Here is a 20,740-nt window from a genome sequence, read left to right on the forward strand (position 1 = left end):
ACATGAAAAAGTGTGCATTTGGAGTCCTGTCCATCTTTGGCTCAACATACTTATGCGAGCAAGTTTTCTCGAACATGAACATAAAATCCAAATATCACCCCCACTTAAGAAATGAGAGCCTACAGTCCTGTGTGAAGCTCAATGTCACATCTTACAGGCCTGACATAGGGAAGATCAGCATGGCGCTTCAGAAACAGAAGTCACATTAAACAGATGAGAACACTAGCATTTAATAGGGCCATTCAGTGTTTCATTTAAGTAGACCTACACATGCACACTGCACTTCTGTTTGTTGTATTCTGTTGTTATAACAGTTAAAATTAAAATAAGGTTAAAACTTTTAAAATTTATAAGCTGTGTTATGTTTTGCGGCTCCAGACTATATTTTTCTTTAGTGGAAGAGGGGGCAAAATGGCTCTTTTGATAGTAAAGGTTGCTGACCCATGACATAGGGCTATCAAATGGCCAATCACAGCCCTTGCCCCCCCCCCAGAACATTTTTCATGCTTGTGTTGCTCCCAAACTCTATATTTGAATGTGTCTCACAGGTACAAAGGGTTGAGGATTCCTGCCCTAGAGTGTGAGTATCCAGAGGGAACCCACACAAATACACATTCCTACTTCAGACTGTTTATTAGGTCTATTCCACATTGTTTTGAGCTCACATTGATTCCCTCTGTATTCAGAGTTACCCACGCACAATATTTTTTTAATGTTAACATTATGCTACATATGGAAAGGGAAAATGGATTCTCCAAGTTCGCTGCTGGAAAATAACCCATAGTATTCATTCTATAGATGTTATACCTAACCTGTCATATTATTGGACATTGTGTTTTGAGATTATTCATGGACAGATTTACAGAGAACCATTCTTGTGCCATATTAAATACACTTCAGCCTCTGCAAATTGCCATAATGCTATTTTGATTTGCTTCTAATCACACAAATTAACAATAAGCACAGATGTTTTTTCTATGTATATTATTGTTTAAAACTAAAGAGAAATCTCCACACACATGAATGTGAATTGTGACAAATATCATTCCAATAAAAGTACATTTATTTAAAAACAAATGTTTATTTCTGTGGTCTGTAATTGTGGTATCATTTATATTTTCTTTTATCTTACCGTTCTGTGAAATTTATATAGAAGGTTACTACATTTTATTAAGGGGCAGATTTATTAAGGGTTAAATTAAAATTTCAATTTTTTTTTTTATGGTCTAAACTATCATTCATTTTTCAAAAAATTTGAATTTGATTTTCGAAAATTTATCATGCTCTGGCAGTTTAAGAATTTGAATTCGACTATTTGCTAACTAAAGCCTGCCTAATTACTGTATAAGTCAATGGGAGAGGTGCAGGGACCAATTTGAATCGAGTTTGGTCAAATTCTATTCAAATTCAATTTGAGTTTTTGAGTCTGTAAAATTTGTCCGAGTTTTACATATTCAATTTTTTTAATAAATATTCAAACATTTAAATTTCAAGTACAATCGAATTCACGTGAGTTTAAAAAACTCGCATGAATTTGAAATTCGACTCTTCATAAATGTGCCTCTAAATGGCACATTTATCAAAGGTCGAATTTCGAGTTTTTAAAAACTTCCATGAACCCGAAATTCAAACAATGAAAATGTATTTTAAAAAAAAATCTAACTCGGGTAAATAGGATTCACCCAAAAACTCGAATCAAACTTGAATGTCGGGAAGGCTGCAAACTACAAATCGATCCCAGGACATCTTCCATTGACTAAAACAGCAATTTGGCAGGTTTTAGGTGGTGAATAGTCGAATTTGAGTTCTTAAAGGGCCAGTGTATGATTACATTTAAACAATTCCATAGTCTAATTTGACAATTTTGGCCATAAAAAACTCAAATTCAAATTTTCACTTCAAGCCTTGATAAATCTGCCTCTAAGTGTGTGAACTGTAAACAGCACTAAGTCTAACATGAAATTAAGTAAGGTGGTTAACAAAGCCATTGGGGAAATGTTTGTGCTGTTTTTAATAGAGTTAATCAAATGTAAACACATATATTCTCTATCAGTCATGTTGTTACCTCATGGGGATGTTTTCTAAACCTGATTATTAAATATCTTCCTTCTGTGCTATAATCCATTGGTTTAATTTGTGTCTGTGGCTTTATACATACATACATACATACAGTACATACATACATGCATACATATGAGAGTGAAGATTTCACTACATGAAACTATCATAATATAAAGGTAAAACATGGATCAGCTACATGTTCTTTAGGTACAAAATTTAGGTAATTAAACCTACGTGATCAACTGGGTGACTGGTAATCTGATTATATATAATAGCATAATAGCATATAATACACAAAAGCCATGAATATCCTGTAAATTATATCCTTATAAACGGTGAGTAGTGATGTCATCAGTTATAAACGGTGAGTAGTGATGTAATTTCTGTCACATGACTCACTAAAATTTGTGTATTATAATAAATAAAGTACCCCCAGTTGTAAAATATGAGGATATTATTAGTTACCTCGGAGTTCCATGACCTGTATAAAAACACTCGGCCTTCGGCCTCGTGTTTTTATATGGTCATGAAACTCCTCGGTAACTAATAATATCCTTATATTTTACAAGAGGGGGTACTTTATTCACTATATAATTGACTATTGAGACCCTCATTTGTTATCATAAGCCAGCAAAATAAAATTCATCCATAAACTATGGGGAGGGATGACTGAAGGCTCTGGAGCATAATGTAATAATTGATAAACCATTCACATAGTATGTGCTGGTGTACTTCCAGATTAATCCGAGCAGGATTTTTTTTTTCATAGTCTGTTTGTCAAGATGAGAAACAGGTCAAATGGTTTATTGTTCATTTAGAATGTTTAATGTTATCTAAATGGAACTGCAAATATATCCACATGCCGTTAGTCTACTTGCTTTATTGTAAAATTCATTAAAAATAATTTGAAAAGAAATGTGCTGTTTTATCCTTTAGTGGTGAAATCTTAGAAAAAAAAAACCTTTTTTATCACATTAGTCAAGCAAAATTAACGTTAACACTGTATCAATTATTTGAATCTTGTTTCCTTCAGTCTGGGAACTCATAATTATAGCAAGCAGGCAGGAGCCATTTTGTGGACACTGTTATAAAGGCAAGTCTTGCATCATCTCACAATCTTGTTTGTGCACCAGAATGGGGGACCCGATGTCCATCCCCTGGCTACACAATTAAATGGTGAAGAGAACGGGGGAATGTGTTGAGAGCAGTGACATCTAGGAAATGCTGAATGGAAAGTGAAAGTAATTGCTTGCATAGGCATAGAGGAGGGGCAGACTATATTTGTTTGACAGAGATTTTTAAATGAGCTTACAACAGCTATGAATGCTTTAATAGAAAATAGAAATTGGATTTTTAATTTGAAAAGGACTTTTATTATACAGATTTTTATGTCTGGGTGACAGGTCCACTTTAAGGCTTACATATTAGCCCACCAAACAGTCCTCATTACTAGATATTATTCACTATTCTATTTAGCTTACATTTTTTACAATTTTTAGGTGTATTACAATGCCACTGCAGCAGATAATCGATTCATATAATCCCCATAAAACTGGCAAGTGTAGTGCAAATAGGTGAGACAGGTGTGTAAGTGTTGCTGTCAGGATGCACTTTCCTATTAATGCATGTATAATATATGGGAGAGAGGGCACGCACCAAAACAATTTGTTACCTGGGTGCCAAGTACAGTTAAACCACAACTATAAAAATAGGATTCTCCACACGCACAGGATTTTGAAAATGAAAAGGTTTATCAACAATTTGGTCTGTGTACCCAGGGACCTTTCCCTCCAATGTAAAACATTACTGGTGCTTCATATTTGTATTGATGCAATTTAAATACTCTACATCCCTACACTACTGCAATATGAAAGGGTCACATCAGCATTCAGGCAAAGTGAAATCCAAGTTTGAATTTTCAAAGTGCCTCAAAAGTATATTTAGAACCAAAAGTCCATTTCATTACATCTATAAGGTTATACCAGGGGTCTGCAACCCGTGGCTCTGGAGCCTCATGCGGCTCTTTATCCTCCTTGCTGCGGCTTGGTCTTGTGGCTTTGTCGTCTATAAAGCCCTTGTACCTGCTAGTGGCTTTCTGAGTGTGCTACCGTGGTAAGCTAACGGTTAGCTTACCACGGTAGCACACTCAGGACCTACAGATGCACACTGCACTTCTGTTTGTTGTATTCTGTTGTTATAACAGTTAAAATTAAAATAAGGTTAAAACTTTTAAAAGTTATAAGTTGTGTTATGTTTTGCGGCTCCAGACTATTTTTCTTTAGTGGAAGAGGGGGCAAAATGGCTCTTTTGATAGTAAAGGTTGCTGACCCATGGGTTATACAGTGAAACCTCAATGTCACATAATGCAGGGTGTTTTTCCCTGATTTACACCAACATTTTGTCCTGATAATGCTCCTTGGTGACTTTTGCTCCTTGGTGACTTAGTACAGGTATGGGACCTGTTATCCAGAATTCTCAGGACCTGGGGTTTTCCAGATAATGGATCTTTCTGTAATTTGGATCTTCGTAACTTAAATTTACTAGAAAGCTCTTAAACATTAATGAAACCCAATATGTTGGTTCTGCTTCCAATAAGGATTAATAATCTATTCGTTTGGATCAAGTACAAGGTACTGTTTTATTACTACAAAGAAAAAGAAACTCATTCCGTAATTCTGAGCTTCCTGGATAACGGGTTTCCGGATAATGGATCCCATACATGTAGTAGTGAAATGAAGATGTTTAAAATACTAACCAGATGCATATTTGCTCTGGTTCTGTCTGTAAATAGTCAGATCCATTTAGGCTGCCCCTCATACAGTCAAAATCACTTATTGCCTCCCCCAAAAGTGTAACATTAATGCTGCAATGCTTAAAGGAGAAGTAAACACTAAAAAATAATGGCTAAAAATGCCATATTTCATTTACTGAACTAATTGCACCAGCGTAAGGTTTCAGCTTCTCAATAGCAGCAATGATCCAGGACTTCAAACTTGTCACAGGGGGCCACCATCTTGAAAAGTGTCTGCAACACTCACATACTTAGTGGGCTCTGAACCGCTATTGAGAAGCTAAGCTTAGTGGTCATCGCAAATTATCAAGCAGAAAATGAGGTCGGTCTGTAATATAAACTGATGCTACAAGACTGATTATTTGATTATCATGCTAGTTGCACTGGTTTCTGTGCTGTCATGTGATAATTATCTCTATTAATTACTAATCAGTCTTATAGTATGACATTTGTATTCCATGTTTACTGTATAATTTGAGTAAAATAAGTTAGTAAGTGGCAGCAGCACAGAGCATGTGCAATGAATCAGCAGAAAAGAAGATGGGGAGCTACTGGGGCATCTTTAGAGGAACATACAGTTAGGTCCATAAATATTTGGACAGACAACTTTTTTTTCTAATTTTGGTTCTGTACATTACCACAATGAATTTTAAATGAAACAACTTAGATTCAGGTGAACTGCAGACTTTCAGCTTTAATTCAGTGGATTGAACAAAAAGATTGCATAAAGATGTGAGGAACTAAAGCCTTTTTTTTTAACACAATCACTTCATTTCAGGGGCTCAAAAGTAATTGGACAAATTAAAAAACTGAAAATAAAATGTTAATTTCTAATACTTGGTTGAAAACCCTTTGTTGGCAATGACAGCCTGAAGTCAAAGTTTATGGACCTAACTGTAACTTCCCTGCTAAAGGGCTGTGGTTGCTTTGGGCTGGTATAGAAGCCCAAAAGTAATGTACAACATTTCTAGCCTAATTCGGTAGTTAGACTTTAGTTCTCCTTTAACCACTGTCATTAACACAGTAAATTTATTTTTCAAAGTAAAACTGACTCCAGTGTTTAAATTCTTTAAGTACTCGAAGAATTTGTTTCTTTAACACATTTCCCAGATTTTATACTATTTTTTACTGATTACTGAAAAAGGAAAAAATGAGGGTTCTATTGCATGTTCTCTGCTACCTGCTACATAGGTGTTTGGTAAATTGTCATACATTTTTCATTAAATATTTAGTTTTATTTAATACATGATATTTTTCAGTTTATGCACCTTTTCATGCACTACATTATATACTTCTTTTTTGCTCTACAAGTGCAATATGTCTAGGAACAGTGACCAGGAAGCTGAAGAAAAACAGCAAGCACTCCGGGTCCACACGAGAAGTTAAAACAACGAATTTATTTCAACAAGGTTAAAAACAAAAACAACTTTAGTGCTTGCCATTTTTCTTCAGTTGGCACTCACCTTCAGCTACGGGCTCGGGGCGATGCACCCGGGCCACCCTTTTCATCAGTACGTGCTCCTCTGCTTAAGTTTTCCTCAGTATTGATAGCAGCAACGGTTTACCTAGAAGCGGGTCACTTGTCTTTGACGGGTGAGCCGATATTTAGTCTTGTGGTGGATCGCTTTTATATATTTATATTTGATGAATGGCAAAGTTCTATTATACCCTAGCGTTAACCCTTTGACTGATTTAAAAACTTCAGACGTGCTGGACTGAGCAAAAACTTCCTTTTTCTTGTACTGACCAGGAAGAGCTAATATTTACTTTTTTTGTACATTACAGGTATGGGACCTGTTATCCAGAATGCTAAGGACCTGGGTTTTTTTTTTCCAGATAATGGGTCTTTCAGTAATCTCCATACCTTAAGTCTAGTAGAAAATCATTTCAACATCAAATTAGCCCAATAGGCAGGTTTTGCCTCCAGTAAGGATTAATTATATCTTAGTTTGGATCAAGTACAAGGTACTGTTTTCTTATTACAGAGAAAAGCAAAATATTGTTTTTAAATTTGAATCGTTTAATTAAAATGGGCTCTACTGGAGATGGCCTTCCCCTAATTCAGAACTTTCTTGGTAACGGATATCTGGATAACAATCCCATACCTGTATTTATACAATTGGTGTAAGCCCTGTTGTCTACATCCAAGATTTTAATGGAGTAAACTCCTATGATCTATGTATTTGGCTATATTTTGGGTAGGGGGCATCTCAATTTTAATATTTAATAGGGGTTTGGATTAAAATTTAGTTAAATCCTACATTTCGGTTTTGTTAGATTTCTAGTTTATGAGACATGTAATAGTTATGTGAAATTTGTGTTATTTGAGTGGCGTTTTGAAGCTGACTCTATAGAAATAGCTCAGCAGATTATTTTTTTCTATTTTTTTTTTAGATATTGCAGATATTGTTTGTAAATGGCATAATTGTTCAAAAAACTGCCTGTGAGATTCCATTAGTTTTTTAATCAGAGAAATGCTTTATTGAATATCACAGACAGCGATAAAAAGAAAAGCAGTATAACTGGTACACAATTCTCTGGGCTCAATAAGGTATAAAAGTACAAATTACAACAGAGTCATGTATCATTATTCTGGTTATAGTGAAATCACAGTAAGAAATAAGCAAATAAACACATAAAACAAAACAAAAGATTACATAAAAAAAAGAAAAGTTAACTGTTATGCTCTTTAAAGATCTGATAGGCAGTGTATGCAGATCGAAGGGGTGTTCCCCTATTTAATGTGATATATCTGTTGCACCAGATTGAGAATGGGATATAGAATGGATTGGATTTAGAAATGTACAGGATTTTGTTGGAGGTATTTGAATCCAGTGGATCAAGCCAGCTCCTACACTGAAGTTTAGTATTTTAGTATTGTTTCAGTTTTTTGCATTATAAATGTGTTTTTCATAACATGGTTCATGATTTTATATTTCTCTACTTCATTAAAAAAAAGATTTAATTTTGGCATAAACAGTTGTGAAATCCCATTAGATGTGAATATATATGCTGTTCTTTTTTCCCACCCTGTAAGATATCAAAGAATGTGTTTAAACACTTACTATATAAAGGGCGTATACTTTACCATTTTGTACGTGTAAAGTGTTAGGTAGATATCTGTTCAATAGCTTCTTGTCATGCTCCATGTAATGTTTAATGACAGGCAGGCCATGTTATGCATGGGAAAGTAGTACAGTAATATATTAGTAGTATATTATCACTGAGCTTACATGATTTTAATAGCATTTCAATAACTTTAACAACATTTCTAAAGTTCAAAATGATTTTCATTTTGATATATACTGCATCATTTTGCCAAAACAAAGTTCTGTAATATATCCTAGGATGATAATACATTTTTGACACAAAATAATTTCTTGGACATGTTTTGAATGTTCTTTAAAATCCTATAAAATAACGAGAGTAAAAAAACATCTAAAGATGAAATGGCTTTGAAATTAACTATTTCTGTGAAAATAGAGTTAATGTTTTGTACACAGACATACCACAGAGTAAAAATACACTGTGATAGTCTCCTCCCAGATACTATTTCCTTCCCATAGTGTCATCGTTTTAAACAACCCCTCCCCATTCTGTTCCATTGTGGATCCTGTATTCCCTGTATTCAAGAGAACCAGTGCATCACCCACTATGGAAAGTAGAGGGACTTCAAGTCCTTGAAACCTCCATGTCACAATGAACAAGGTGAGGGAAGGGCTGTATTACATTATCAAACTAAGGGGGGGGGGAGTCGAAGAATGATTCTTACCAGTAGCATGGCTTCCTTTAAATCTGTGGAATCAGATATGTCTGATATACATTTATATGAATTTTTGGAAGTTCAGATTGTGTTTATGTACCTTTCCTGCATAGGCCCAATGAATGACCTGATGTCAAAAAGAGGTATATCTTCCCTTTAAGGCAGGAATCCCCAACGTTTTTTTAACTGTAAAGAAAAAAATTGGGGAGCAACATAAGTATGAAAAATGTTCCTGGGTGGTGCGAAATATGTGCATTCACTGGCCATTTGGTAGCGTCTATGTAGACTGGCAGCCTACAAGAGGCTCTGTTTGGCTGTACACCTGCTTTTTATACACCTAAGGCATGCCTCCAAGTCAGAAATTTAAAAACAAGCACTTGCTGCCAATGGGGCCACTGGGAGCAACATCCAATGGGTTGGTGAGTAACCCTCTTTTTTGAATTAAGCATGCAAATGGTGAAATAAAAGTACAAATGTGCCCCCAAAGTGATACATGCTAGGGCTAGAGATTGGAAAATTATGGAATCAGGGATGCCCAATCTTAAGGCCTTCACATATAAGTGGATGCTGTGAGCAATTTATCTTCAAAGCAATGACCTAGTGCATCCAAACATGTTGAGGTCAGAGTGCACAAAGAAATTTGTGTGGAAACACATAATTTAGTACCTATTTATAGAAATCAAATAAATGAAAAATATCTGCACATTGTTCCTGCGAATATCTGGAAGGAACCAAAAGAAAGGAGTGCACAACAATCCGCTTTTTTTTAACCATTCGCCATTTGTTAGGTCTCAAGACTTAAACTCTATTCAGTTCTTGAAAGTATTCCATCCCAGCTGCAATCGCGGTCACCATATTGTCTTCCATTACATCGAAGATGTTCACTTAGCTATTTATGGGTATGCACAAACAGTACTGAACTGCAACTTACACAGTAACTCACAGAAGCATGCTCTTGGTCTAAAGGAGAGAAGGAAACATTTTGGGAAGTTGAACTTCTACTGGTACAGGTATAGGATTTGTTATCCAGAGACTCGTTCTCTAGAAAGCTCCATATTACGGGAAGGCCATCTGTCATAGATTCCATTTTAATCAAATAATTAAAATTTTTACTAATTTCCTTTTTTTCTGTAAAAATAAAACATTACTTTGTATGTGATCCAAACTAAGATACAATGGATCCTTATTGGAGGCAAAACCATTCTATTGGGTTTAACTCATGTTCAATTTTTTTTTTTTGTAGACTTACGGTATGGAGATGTAAATTATAGAAAGACATACTACACACTATCTTCTACACAGTTGCTTTGTCCTTTAAAAGTGTGCACAAAAGATTTTTTGATGAAGCAGAAATTCACAGAATCAAAGCTATTATGATAATAATCTATTAAACAAGCGATTGACATGTGCCACTTTAATTTCTATTACACTTGTCTATTTATTCATAAGGCATTTTAATGATTTCAAACTTTTAACAATAACAAAATAGGTGTTTTACATATTTTAAATATGAACTAATTAGTAATTGTAATAAAGAAAGGGATGTGCAGCATGTGTTCCAAGAACTTTTCTGAGCCAACATGAATTTCTCACTTGGCCAAGAAAAGTAGTGCCTAAATTAAGTGTTGAGTGGTCTGTAACAAAATAATATTTATTAATATTTATGTTAGCATACTCTGCATCACTGCATACAGAATGAGGTTTACATCAAACACAGAGATTACATACAAATACTGACCCATACAAGACAATGGCTCCCTGCTCATTAAAGCTTAATAAGTTAGTTTAATTAATAAAAGCACTGGTAATCAGACACTTTAATAGATCCTGTAGACCACATTGCTCCGCTCTGGTGAGACAATCAAGTGATCATTTTTACCTTCCTGTCCTCTGAGAGTAAACCAGTAATCATTTGGGAGACATTTTGTTGATATAAATCACTGAGTATTCTTTGCCATTAGGCATTATGAAGTGCAGTACTGCTGAAAACACTGATGGTTTGCAAAAGCTGGGAATCAGAAATGTCAATAATGCTATCTTAAAAACAGGTATGTTAATCTCAACTTTAAACAATATTATTGAATTTATATGTTGTCTTTTTCTGCATTATCTGTTATGTCTTTCTTGCAGAACTTGAGGTGGTTAATAGAATAAGGAAATAATGTAATTAACTTTCTAATACTCAATGTTCCCACTGCATTCGTGAAAAAAAAACATTTTGCATATGGCATTAATTTCTAAGAATTAATGGTGCCACTGTACATAAAGGATCTCTCCCAAACCCCTAAGAATTTGTGGTATTTTTGGATAACAATTATGCCTTTGTATGAGAAACATCTGGTCCTTATAAATATGCCGATAGATAGATAGATAGATAGATAGATAGATAGATAGATAGATAGACAGACATCTATTTACACAGATAGACACACACTACACAGTACACTACACTACACACACACATATATATATATATAAACTGTATATGCCATTGAATTGAAGGATTTGCATGTTTTCATTATTCCAATTTTCTGTACCAGGATTTTGTGCTTTTCCTCTTAAGCTATCTCTAGCTACCTGTCTTCTATCAGCTAGCTATATAGTGTATATCAAATCCTATCATTACAGGTATGGGACTTATTATCCAGAATACTCGGGACCTGGGGTTTTCCGGATAAAGGGTCTTTCCATAATTTAGATCTTCATACCTTAAGTCTACTAGAAAATCATGTAAACATTAAATAAACCCAATAGGCTGGTTTTGCTTCCAATAAGGATTAATTATATCTTAGTTTGGATCAAGTACAAAGTACTGTTTTATAATTACAGAGAAAAAGGAAATAATTGTTAAAGATTTGTTTGTTTGTTTGTCTTCAGGAAGTGACTTCCTGAAGACGGCTTGAGTTTGGAGCCGAAACGTTGAAATAAAGATATTCTATTTTCTACACTTTGAACAAGTCCTGTGAGTGCGGTTCTTTTTGCAGTTCCATATGATACTTCTAACCAGCACCTGGGCAGTAACTACCTGAGGATTTTTGAGTGCACCGGTATGTTGTTATATACAGTATATATATATATATATATATATATATATATATATATATATATATATACACGTATTTAAATGGACAGCACCTATATATATATATATAGGCTGTTTTCTTTCCCTGACGAAGGTTCCAAGAAGGAACCGAAACGTAGGATCACAATAAACCGTATGGTTTCACCTTATTTGACCATTTGATTTTTTGCCTGTGAGTGCCGTCATTTTTGCATTTGACTTTATGATTTTCATTTAGGCTGGCACCCAGGCTAATATTTACTTTATGGTGTGCGCTCCACAAACGGTAGATATATATATATAAACAGCGTTTGGTCATTGCACCCAGAACACAAAATGGATGCCTTCCTGAGGACGGCTCATGTGACTGAGCCGAAACGTTGAATAAACGACAATTTTTTTTTCTCACCTAAGACCTGTGTGTGCGGACTCTTCTTGTTACTTTATATATATATATATATATATATATATATATATATATATATATATATATATATATATAAGTAACAAGATATATACGTATTTAAATGGAAAGCACCTTTTCCAATCATGCTTATAGCTGCCTTTGTGCATGATCACATATAATACATAATAAAAGACATTCAAAAATCAGCACACAGGGACTTATTTAATCAGTGTTATGATAGGTAATTCAAACCCAGAACAATCACCAAAGGTCCCGTTCTCAGCTCAGTCTTCTGCCTATAACAACCAACTTTTGCTTCAGTTGCCACCAGGTCTTGTGAGTGGACCAGGGAGAGAGCTCTGGGCAGGCAAGGGAACCAAACAAAGTACAGAAAGGACAGGGATCAAGGTGAGTGGTCAAAGGACAGGCCGGGTCAATAACAGACTGACAAAATGGTACCAAATCAGGAGCAGAAGCGTAGTCGAGGTCACAGGCCAGGGTCAAACCAAACAGGAACATGGTACACAATCAGAATCTGAAAAGTAGTAAAATAACAGGCAAGGGTCAAGAACAAGGTTCAGACAATATGTAAGAGCACCCAGGAACTATGAAGATAGACCCATATTGGGCAATGATTCAGTGCAGAGCAGGGGTCGTATAGGCAACCTAATGGTTTACACTGATCCCATGGGGCCAGATTGATAACAGATGTACTGTTCTCACATAGAACAGTGGTAACTCAGACAGCCTAGTAACACCAGGTCCCTGGTTCCACTCCAGGCAGGATATTACAATCAGTTAGGGGCCGATTCATGAAGCTCGAGTGAAGGATTCGAAGTAAAAAAACTTCGAATTTCGAAGTGTTTTTTGGGCTACTTCGACCGTCGAATGGGCTACTTCGACCTTCGACTACGACTACGAATCGAACGATTCGAACTAAAAATCGTTCGACCATTCGACCATTCGATAGTCGAAGTACTGCCTCTTTAAAAAAAACTTCGACCCCCTACTTCGGCAGCTAAAAGCTACCGAAGTCAATGTTAGCCTATGGGGAAGGTCCCCATAGGCTTGCCTAAGTTTTTTTGATCGAAGGATATTCCTTCGATCGTTGTATTAAAATCCTTCGAATCGTTCGATTCGAAGGATTTAATCGTTCGATCGAAGGAATAATCCTTCGATCGTTCGATCGCAGCATTTGCGCTAAATCCTTCGACTTCGATATTCGAAGTCGAAGGATTTTAGTTCCTAGTCGAATATCGAGGGTTAATTAACCCTCGATATTCGACCCTTCATACATCTGCCCCTTAGTGTATTGAAAAAATTCCTTGTACAAACAAAGTTTCTGTCCCAATTTGGACCTTTTTAAAGGTACATATACAAATTCAAAATGCACTTAAATAGTATCCAGAGTTAACATGTGATCATATTAACCCTTGCATAATTATTTTCATCAGAATTATATATATTCATTAGTGTTATAAATAGTATTAAAACATTATACATACCAAGAAACTAAAACTAATCCATTGTAACCATACAACTCATATAACAAGTATATGGAAACTTATTTCTTTCCTGTGGCCAAGCTCTATAAATTCCCAATTTAATAACCAACTATTCCTGCTATATACTTGCAAGTTACATGTTAACCATTAATACATTAGTATGAAAGACTACAAGAGATTTATCAAAGAAACATTGGGGAATATTTATCAAGGAGTGATGTTAGAGATCACCACAGTCCGCTAGAGTGAAATTCCACCACTCTCCATTCATTTCTATAGGATTTTATTAGTGGGTGAAAGTGAAAATTCACCCTTAGATAAATATGCCTCTAAAAATTCCATATTATGTGGGTGGTAAAATGTATCTCCCAATATTAATATATTTCATTAATTAATATATTACAAATAACACAGTTCCCACATCTGTATACTCCACATTTTTGAGAGCCACTCCACTTTGTAGTCAAATATTTACTAACTGGACTAGCTGGCGTCAGAAATTTTTCTCAAATTTCAAATCAGTTTGTATCCAAAACGCAATTTCTTGCCAACCAGCTTTGATATCTTATTATCAGTGCTCACCATAATTTAAGTCTGCTAATTATATACTAATTGGGATCAAGGTACTGTTTTATTTTTACAGAGTAAAATTAAATCATTAAAAATTTTTTGAACGATTTCATTAAAATGGAGTCTATGTGAAATGGCCTTCCCATAATTCGTAGCCTTATGAATAATGGATTTCCGGATAATGCATGCCATAAGTGAAATATATTGTAATTCATTGTAATTGTACAAAGGACACATTCTTGTGATTCTGAGTGGGCAGCAGAAGCAATGAAATCTTTCAACAAATAAAGGACAAATAAAATGAGTTTCAAAGGTCAATGTGCAATTCTATATGCAAAAAGTGGGGTTAAGAAACTAGCGCTGATTGTTACTTTTAGTAGGATGAGTGGAGAAAAAGTGATTACGAGACCCTAGGGGCACCTATTTAAGCATCTTTGCTCCGTTTTTGCTTCTGGCACATTTAGGGGGTTATTTATCAAAGGTTCTAATTTAGAATGTATGCAAATTAGTTTTTGCTGTAATAAATTTGAATGTACTCACAACTCAAATGGGATATTACTTATAAAAAAATTAAATGTCTAATATTTGATCAAATAATCCCAACCCGAAAATTAGAATCGAAGTGGCGAATCTTCGAATTAGAAATGTTTCCATGGTCGAGGTGTGATAAATCTCACATTCGAATTTACATTCAAATTGGTGGTTTAAAATTCGTGAGTTTTGACACAAAAAGAAATTAAGAATTCTCATATACTATTTGAACCTTAATGAATCTTCCACTTAATGGGTTATTTACTAAAATCCGAATTTATCTCATATTTATATAAAAAAACCACAACCAAACTCCCATACCCGATTTACCTTATTTATTATTAAAAAAAGCTTGATTTAATGGGATTGGGTAAAAACTCGATAAAATTGAGCGAAAAACCAGTATCGTACAATTTTATTTTTTTTCCCCCCAGAATTGCTAAATTTTTTCGGGCTTTTTGACAGCGAAGCCCAAAATGATCAGATTTTCAGGCTAATTCCAGCACAGACCACATAAACTTAAAATAGGATAGGGACCTCTGCCATTGACTAATACATAAACTCAGTAGGTCTGAGATAGCGGATTTTCAGATTTGGGCTTTTTGCAGCATCGGGCTTTAATGATTCTCAAAAATGTTGCGTTTTTGAAAAGAAAACCTGAAAAATTCAGAGTTTAGTAAATAACACTATTAAAGTTGTAAATTTGTTGTAAGTCAGGATCTTGCTAGAGACAATCTTATTTTGTCTGTCATTCAATAAATGTATGAATATCTGTGTAATGCAATTCATTTATTGATGTTTACTCTAGACAGAAAGTATTATTTTCATAATGTCATCCTTTTAGGTAATGCCTCAGGCTTTGGAGATCAGTACCTAACAAATTATAATTTTAATGCACATGTGTTTAGTTGTTATCATTTCCATATGTTGCCATAATAGGACGGTGATACAGATTTTCTATTTTGTTTTACAGATACTTATGTTCATCACTACAAAATTTTTGAGCATCTTTGGCATTCAGCTACTTAGAATATGGACTTTTGTTCTGATTTTGTGAATATCTCCTGCCTCGGGACCATCAGGTCACCTAAAAGTTATTCTATTATGATAATTGTCATGCTTGGAGCTATAGTACTCGCCACTATAGGAAATCTAATTGTGATTATTTCAGTCTCACATTTTAAACAACTGCATTCTCCAACTAACTTTCTTATTTTGTCCTTGGCTGTTACAGATTTTATTTTAGGACTGGTGGTTATGCCCTACAGCATGGTGCGGTCATTAACATCTTGTTGGTATTTTGGAGACTTATTTTGCAAATTGCACAGCTGTATTGATATGGCACTATCCATAACTTCCAAATTTCATCTTTTCTTTATTTCTGTTGATCGATACTACGCAGTGTGTAGGCCTCTTCATTATTACAAAAACATAACTAATAACGTAATACTGGTATTTTTGTTTATAAGTTGGTCTGTTTCCTCTATGTATTCTTTTGGCCTTGTTTTTTCCAATATACACACTGAGGGCATACAACACTATATTGCCTCATATACTTGTATTGGCTCTTGTTCTCTTGCTTTCAACAAGATTTGGGGGACCGTTTCTGCATTGGTAACGTTCTTTGTTCCAGGTACCCTGATGATCGGAATTTATATACACATTTTCTCAGTTGCCAATAAGCAAGCTAAGCTTGTGCATAATCATCATAATGTCCAGACCGACCAACCAAGTGTAACAATTAAAGTTTCTGTCAGAGCCGAAAGCAAGGCAGCAAAAACTCTGAGCATTGTTATGGGAGTGTTTCTATTTTGCTGGCTGCCATTTTTTATTTTGACTGTAGTAGATCCTTACATTAACTTTTTAACTCCTGAAGATGTCTACAATACTGTTCTGTGGCTTGGTTATTTTAACTCAGGCCTTAATCCCATTATTTATGCCTTATTCTACCCATGGTTCCAAAATACATTTCAATTTATTATAACAGGGAATATTTTTAAAGCAGGATCTTCATTCTCACAAGTGTTAATCAATGTTTAACATAGATTTCATTTTTTGATACATTCATATTTGCAGAGAGAAATGAGAAATAACCAGGAGCTGCAATTTTGCAATTTTTATTATGTGATGCTTCTAATTATGATTCCGCGCAATGCCATGTTACCAGCAAATTATTATTTTTGCTTGCTCTCACTCTATATCCTATATGGTTACAGGAAAACATGCTCAAGTATGGCAAGCTATGACAGACAATTTTGGGGTGTTTTGTCTTTCTTCTGCTGAGCGCATTGACTGTCAACATGTCCCATGCTCCATATGCCTCTCAGGCAGGCCAGTTGAAATCACAAAGTAATACTTCACTCGTTTTGTAAGGTCGGAGCCTTCTTTGAACACCAATTTGCTGGGTCAATTCAGGATGAACTGCTGGTTTGGCACCTGGGCTAAGGAGCTGATCATGCTGTGAGCCATGCAGACCCATTGGAAGAAGAGTGCAAATGAAGATCTTGTCCTTCAGGATTTTTTAACCTGCAATATAGGTATCTGGGCAAATTTTGGCCATACATTGATTGGGAAGACCATCTGGAAGCTCCATATACAAAGTATTTTGCTCCATGCTCACAGTAAAATGGGTTTTTGCAGATTATTTATTTAAAGAAAAAGATAAAACCTCTTAAACTTTTGCATTTAGAATCACTTGCCAAGTGATGTGTTATTTAGCACCACACAGACCAGTAGAAGTTGTTATGGTCTTGACTACTGCTGTTCTTGCCTGAGCTTTGCTGTTACTATATTTGTATATTCTGGACATTATTTCTGTATTATTTTCTTTAGTCCATTGTTTCTTTTAAAAAAAAGTTTTTTTTTCAATTTGCATATTTTCTGTTACATATAAAATATGCATGTTATATTCTATTGGAAATCTGTCACATCATTGTCAACACGTCTCTTAACTCATCTAGAAAGGGCAGTACCTACTGTACATACAAGACACTTTAATGCATAATTTCTGCATTGCAGCTGGTGCCAATGTTTGTGTCATGTGCAAAGATTTAGAACTTTTGTAAAAAATGTGAAAACAAATTAAATGCACAAAGAGCAACAATTTAAATCACCAAGTTTTTTTTTAACAAAAAAAAAAATCAGCATTCTTTATCAGAATTATGGCACAATAGGGGATGCTCATAAGAATGTATGCACCACAACTGTTTTAGCCAATTGTGAGCAATTTGTGAAGTCAATTTGCGTTAGAGTGCAGTTTGGTAACAGCCAGTCAGTTGCATTTGCAGAAAGGACACTGTAAGGAATTATTCTCTACAATGCAGGGGTTCATTTCTGGTCTCCTTTGCGTCAGTGCACTTTGTATTTTGCAGAGCTGGCTAAATTGACAGACTAGTTGTAAGGATAATTAAAATAATTTGAAGAGGAATATAAACAAGCAAAAAGTTCCTGGTTGTGCCAAATATGAGCTGTAATTGTATAATGGTACAATTGTATAATGGTAGACCCTATGTAGACTGGCAGTGTACAGGAGTCTCTACTTTGAGGCCACCTGCTTTGAGGCCACTGGAAGCAACAGTTGCTCATGAGCCACTGGTTGGGGATCACTGTTTTAGAAGGAAAGTCTTAATCACTGGAGGGCACACCCCCAAAAAACAGATCATAATCTCAAACTCTGGGCCGCCACTTCTCTGAAAGCACTGAAATATGTGCCGGCCCTGGGTACTACTCTAGTGAGTATCGTGCCTCCATCTTCTTGTCTTTCAGCAATCCACTGCTGTCCCCTACAACAATCAATTAAAAGTAGTGTAAGCCCATGGTCTAAAGTTAGCGATTATCGTTATTGGGGGTGCTTATTATAAAATAGCCAGAGGTTTGCTTCTGAGACATAGCAGATATAGCATTTATTTAGGATGTCCCATGGTGTCCCGAAACACCCAGTCCAAGAGTGAGTTATGTCTTGCTACACTAGTATGTCTTCATTTAATACTATTTAAATTCACAATATGATTGATCATGAACTAGTAAAAAATGTTTTACTATGCTGAATAAAGTCTCATCCCCTTATTTAATTTTAAGTTCAGAAGGAGGGCTCCTTTTGGACCACCCAGTTAGCTGTATAAGGAGCTGTCTGTGGCAGTGTTTGATTAGTGTTAGACAAACGTTTGTCACAAGGTATAACAGTTAACATTTAAGCTCTCCTTTTTCAAAGAATTTCCTTCTTTAATGAAATGGACGTTCAATCATCTACTCATATGGGAGTCATCAACTAGGAAAACAATAATTTATAGCAACCATACAAATAACGATTGCTATTTGTTGATCAATGAACAAGTTATATTTTTATGCTTGTTAACTAGTTATGTGTTGGTCTACACCTGCAAAATGTTGCCTTTGTACGACCTGCACCTGTGCACTTCTGTGCATGTCTCTAGTTCCAAGACAGGGAATCTTAAGGCAGAGGAGTGTACTTTTCCAGTCTGACCCGCAACTGGTGGTCAACTCACACATCACTATTGTGAATTCTTGTTATATTAAAAGGATTACCCATCAAACATGATTATCATTGCCTGAGCCCATGTGGGCCAGACAACATTCCAGCCATTTTAAATGATAATTGCTCTTAAAATAGTAAGCAGCATGGGCTTTGGTGAAGCCAATGAAAAAATTCCCCTCATCAACAAATTATTGACAAAACGTTACCTTAATTTCTTCTGGGAAAAAAACTGTAATCTTTTTGGAAACATTCTGTTGATATAAATTACTATTTAAAAGCTAATACAATTGAAGGGAGCATTTACATCTTCTGAAACACTTGGTAGAGTCACTAATTACATACAAGGGAAAAATCTGCAGTGGAGACCTCAGGTAGGTATGTCATACACTTCTCTCATGTTAAACCCTGAATGCAAAGTAATGTTTATTTGTATTCAATGTATCTTTATTAACATTAGTGTAAGTAATGGTGAACTAACATATTGTACAATATTACTATATAATACTGATAGAAATCAGCAGTAGCAAAACTAAAGCTGTTTTATACAAATGCAGGAAAGTATGTATAATGTAATAAAAATAATAATGAAAGTAAATTTTTTTAGACTTTTAGTGAATTAATTCTGACATTTATATGTATAATATATAACAAAATGCTTGGTCTTTTGCACCAAGATTGGCATTCCTCTACTTTTTCTTGCATACATTTTTGTTTTTTAAAATAAATATATATTTTATATGTCTTTTCTAGACAATTGGTGGAATTTGAAAAATCAAAGTTTTTTTAGGAAAAACTTCAAATCGAATTCAATCGAATGCGCTATTCCTTCGATTTGAATGATTCAATTCAGCCGAACACAGACCTATTACATTGAAAACTGACCTATTTGACCAAAAAGAAAATTAGACTTAATTTCGGTTGGTCCCTTTGAATTAGAATTTCGAAGTTATTTCAATTCGAAATTCGACCCTTGATAAATATGCCCCATGGTGTTATTATTGTGCTTTCAGCCTCAAGAGTGCTAAAAAAGACTATACATTTCAGTAAAGCATATTATTACAAATAGCATTTACAAATAAAACATTCACTCTCCAAAGTAAAATATAATGTAGCTCTTTTGGAATATAAAATTATCACCTTGGTTTAAAATGAAAGAAAATCTTTTATAGCATAAGAAACTGTAGCAAATGTGAGCTGGGATGTTTGTCATCATAACAACATAGGGGCAGATTCACTAAAGGGTGAACGTCAGCTTCGCACCGATCGCACCACTTCGCCAGGCGCAAATGTGCTACCAATATGCTAATTAACTAAAATGCGAAGGTTCGTCTGAACGCTGGCGTTACTTCGGCTGTGTGAGCATTTCATAGCAAAGATGCAATAGCGTTTATTTGTGCCTAGCCAAAATTCGCTAGTGATCTTGCGCCTAGGTTAACTTGCATACGGAGAAAATGAATGTTCCATATGTCTGGAGAAAACTGGTTACCCAAAAAAAGTTTGTCAGACAAAAAAAGTTTGTCAGGACTGTTGCAGGCAATTCCGCTTCAAAAAAGCAAA

General features: G+C 35.1%; 1 protein-coding gene across 1 annotated transcript; it reads left to right on the forward strand.

The window, feature by feature from the left end:
* The first annotated feature begins 15,531 nt into the window (after positions 1-15,531).
* Positions 15,532-17,827, forward strand: LOC108705428 (trace amine-associated receptor 4). The gene has a single exon (XM_018242305.2). It carries the CDS (start codon positions 15,721-15,723, stop codon positions 16,726-16,728), a length of 1,008 nt encoding a protein of 335 aa, XP_018097794.1. The 5' UTR covers positions 15,532-15,720; the 3' UTR covers positions 16,729-17,827.
* The last annotated feature ends 2,913 nt before the right edge of the window (positions 17,828-20,740 follow it).

This window comes from Xenopus laevis, chromosome 5L (assembly GCF_017654675.1).
Source record: "Xenopus laevis strain J_2021 chromosome 5L, Xenopus_laevis_v10.1, whole genome shotgun sequence".
Classification (NCBI taxonomy): domain Eukaryota; kingdom Metazoa; phylum Chordata; class Amphibia; order Anura; family Pipidae; genus Xenopus; species Xenopus laevis.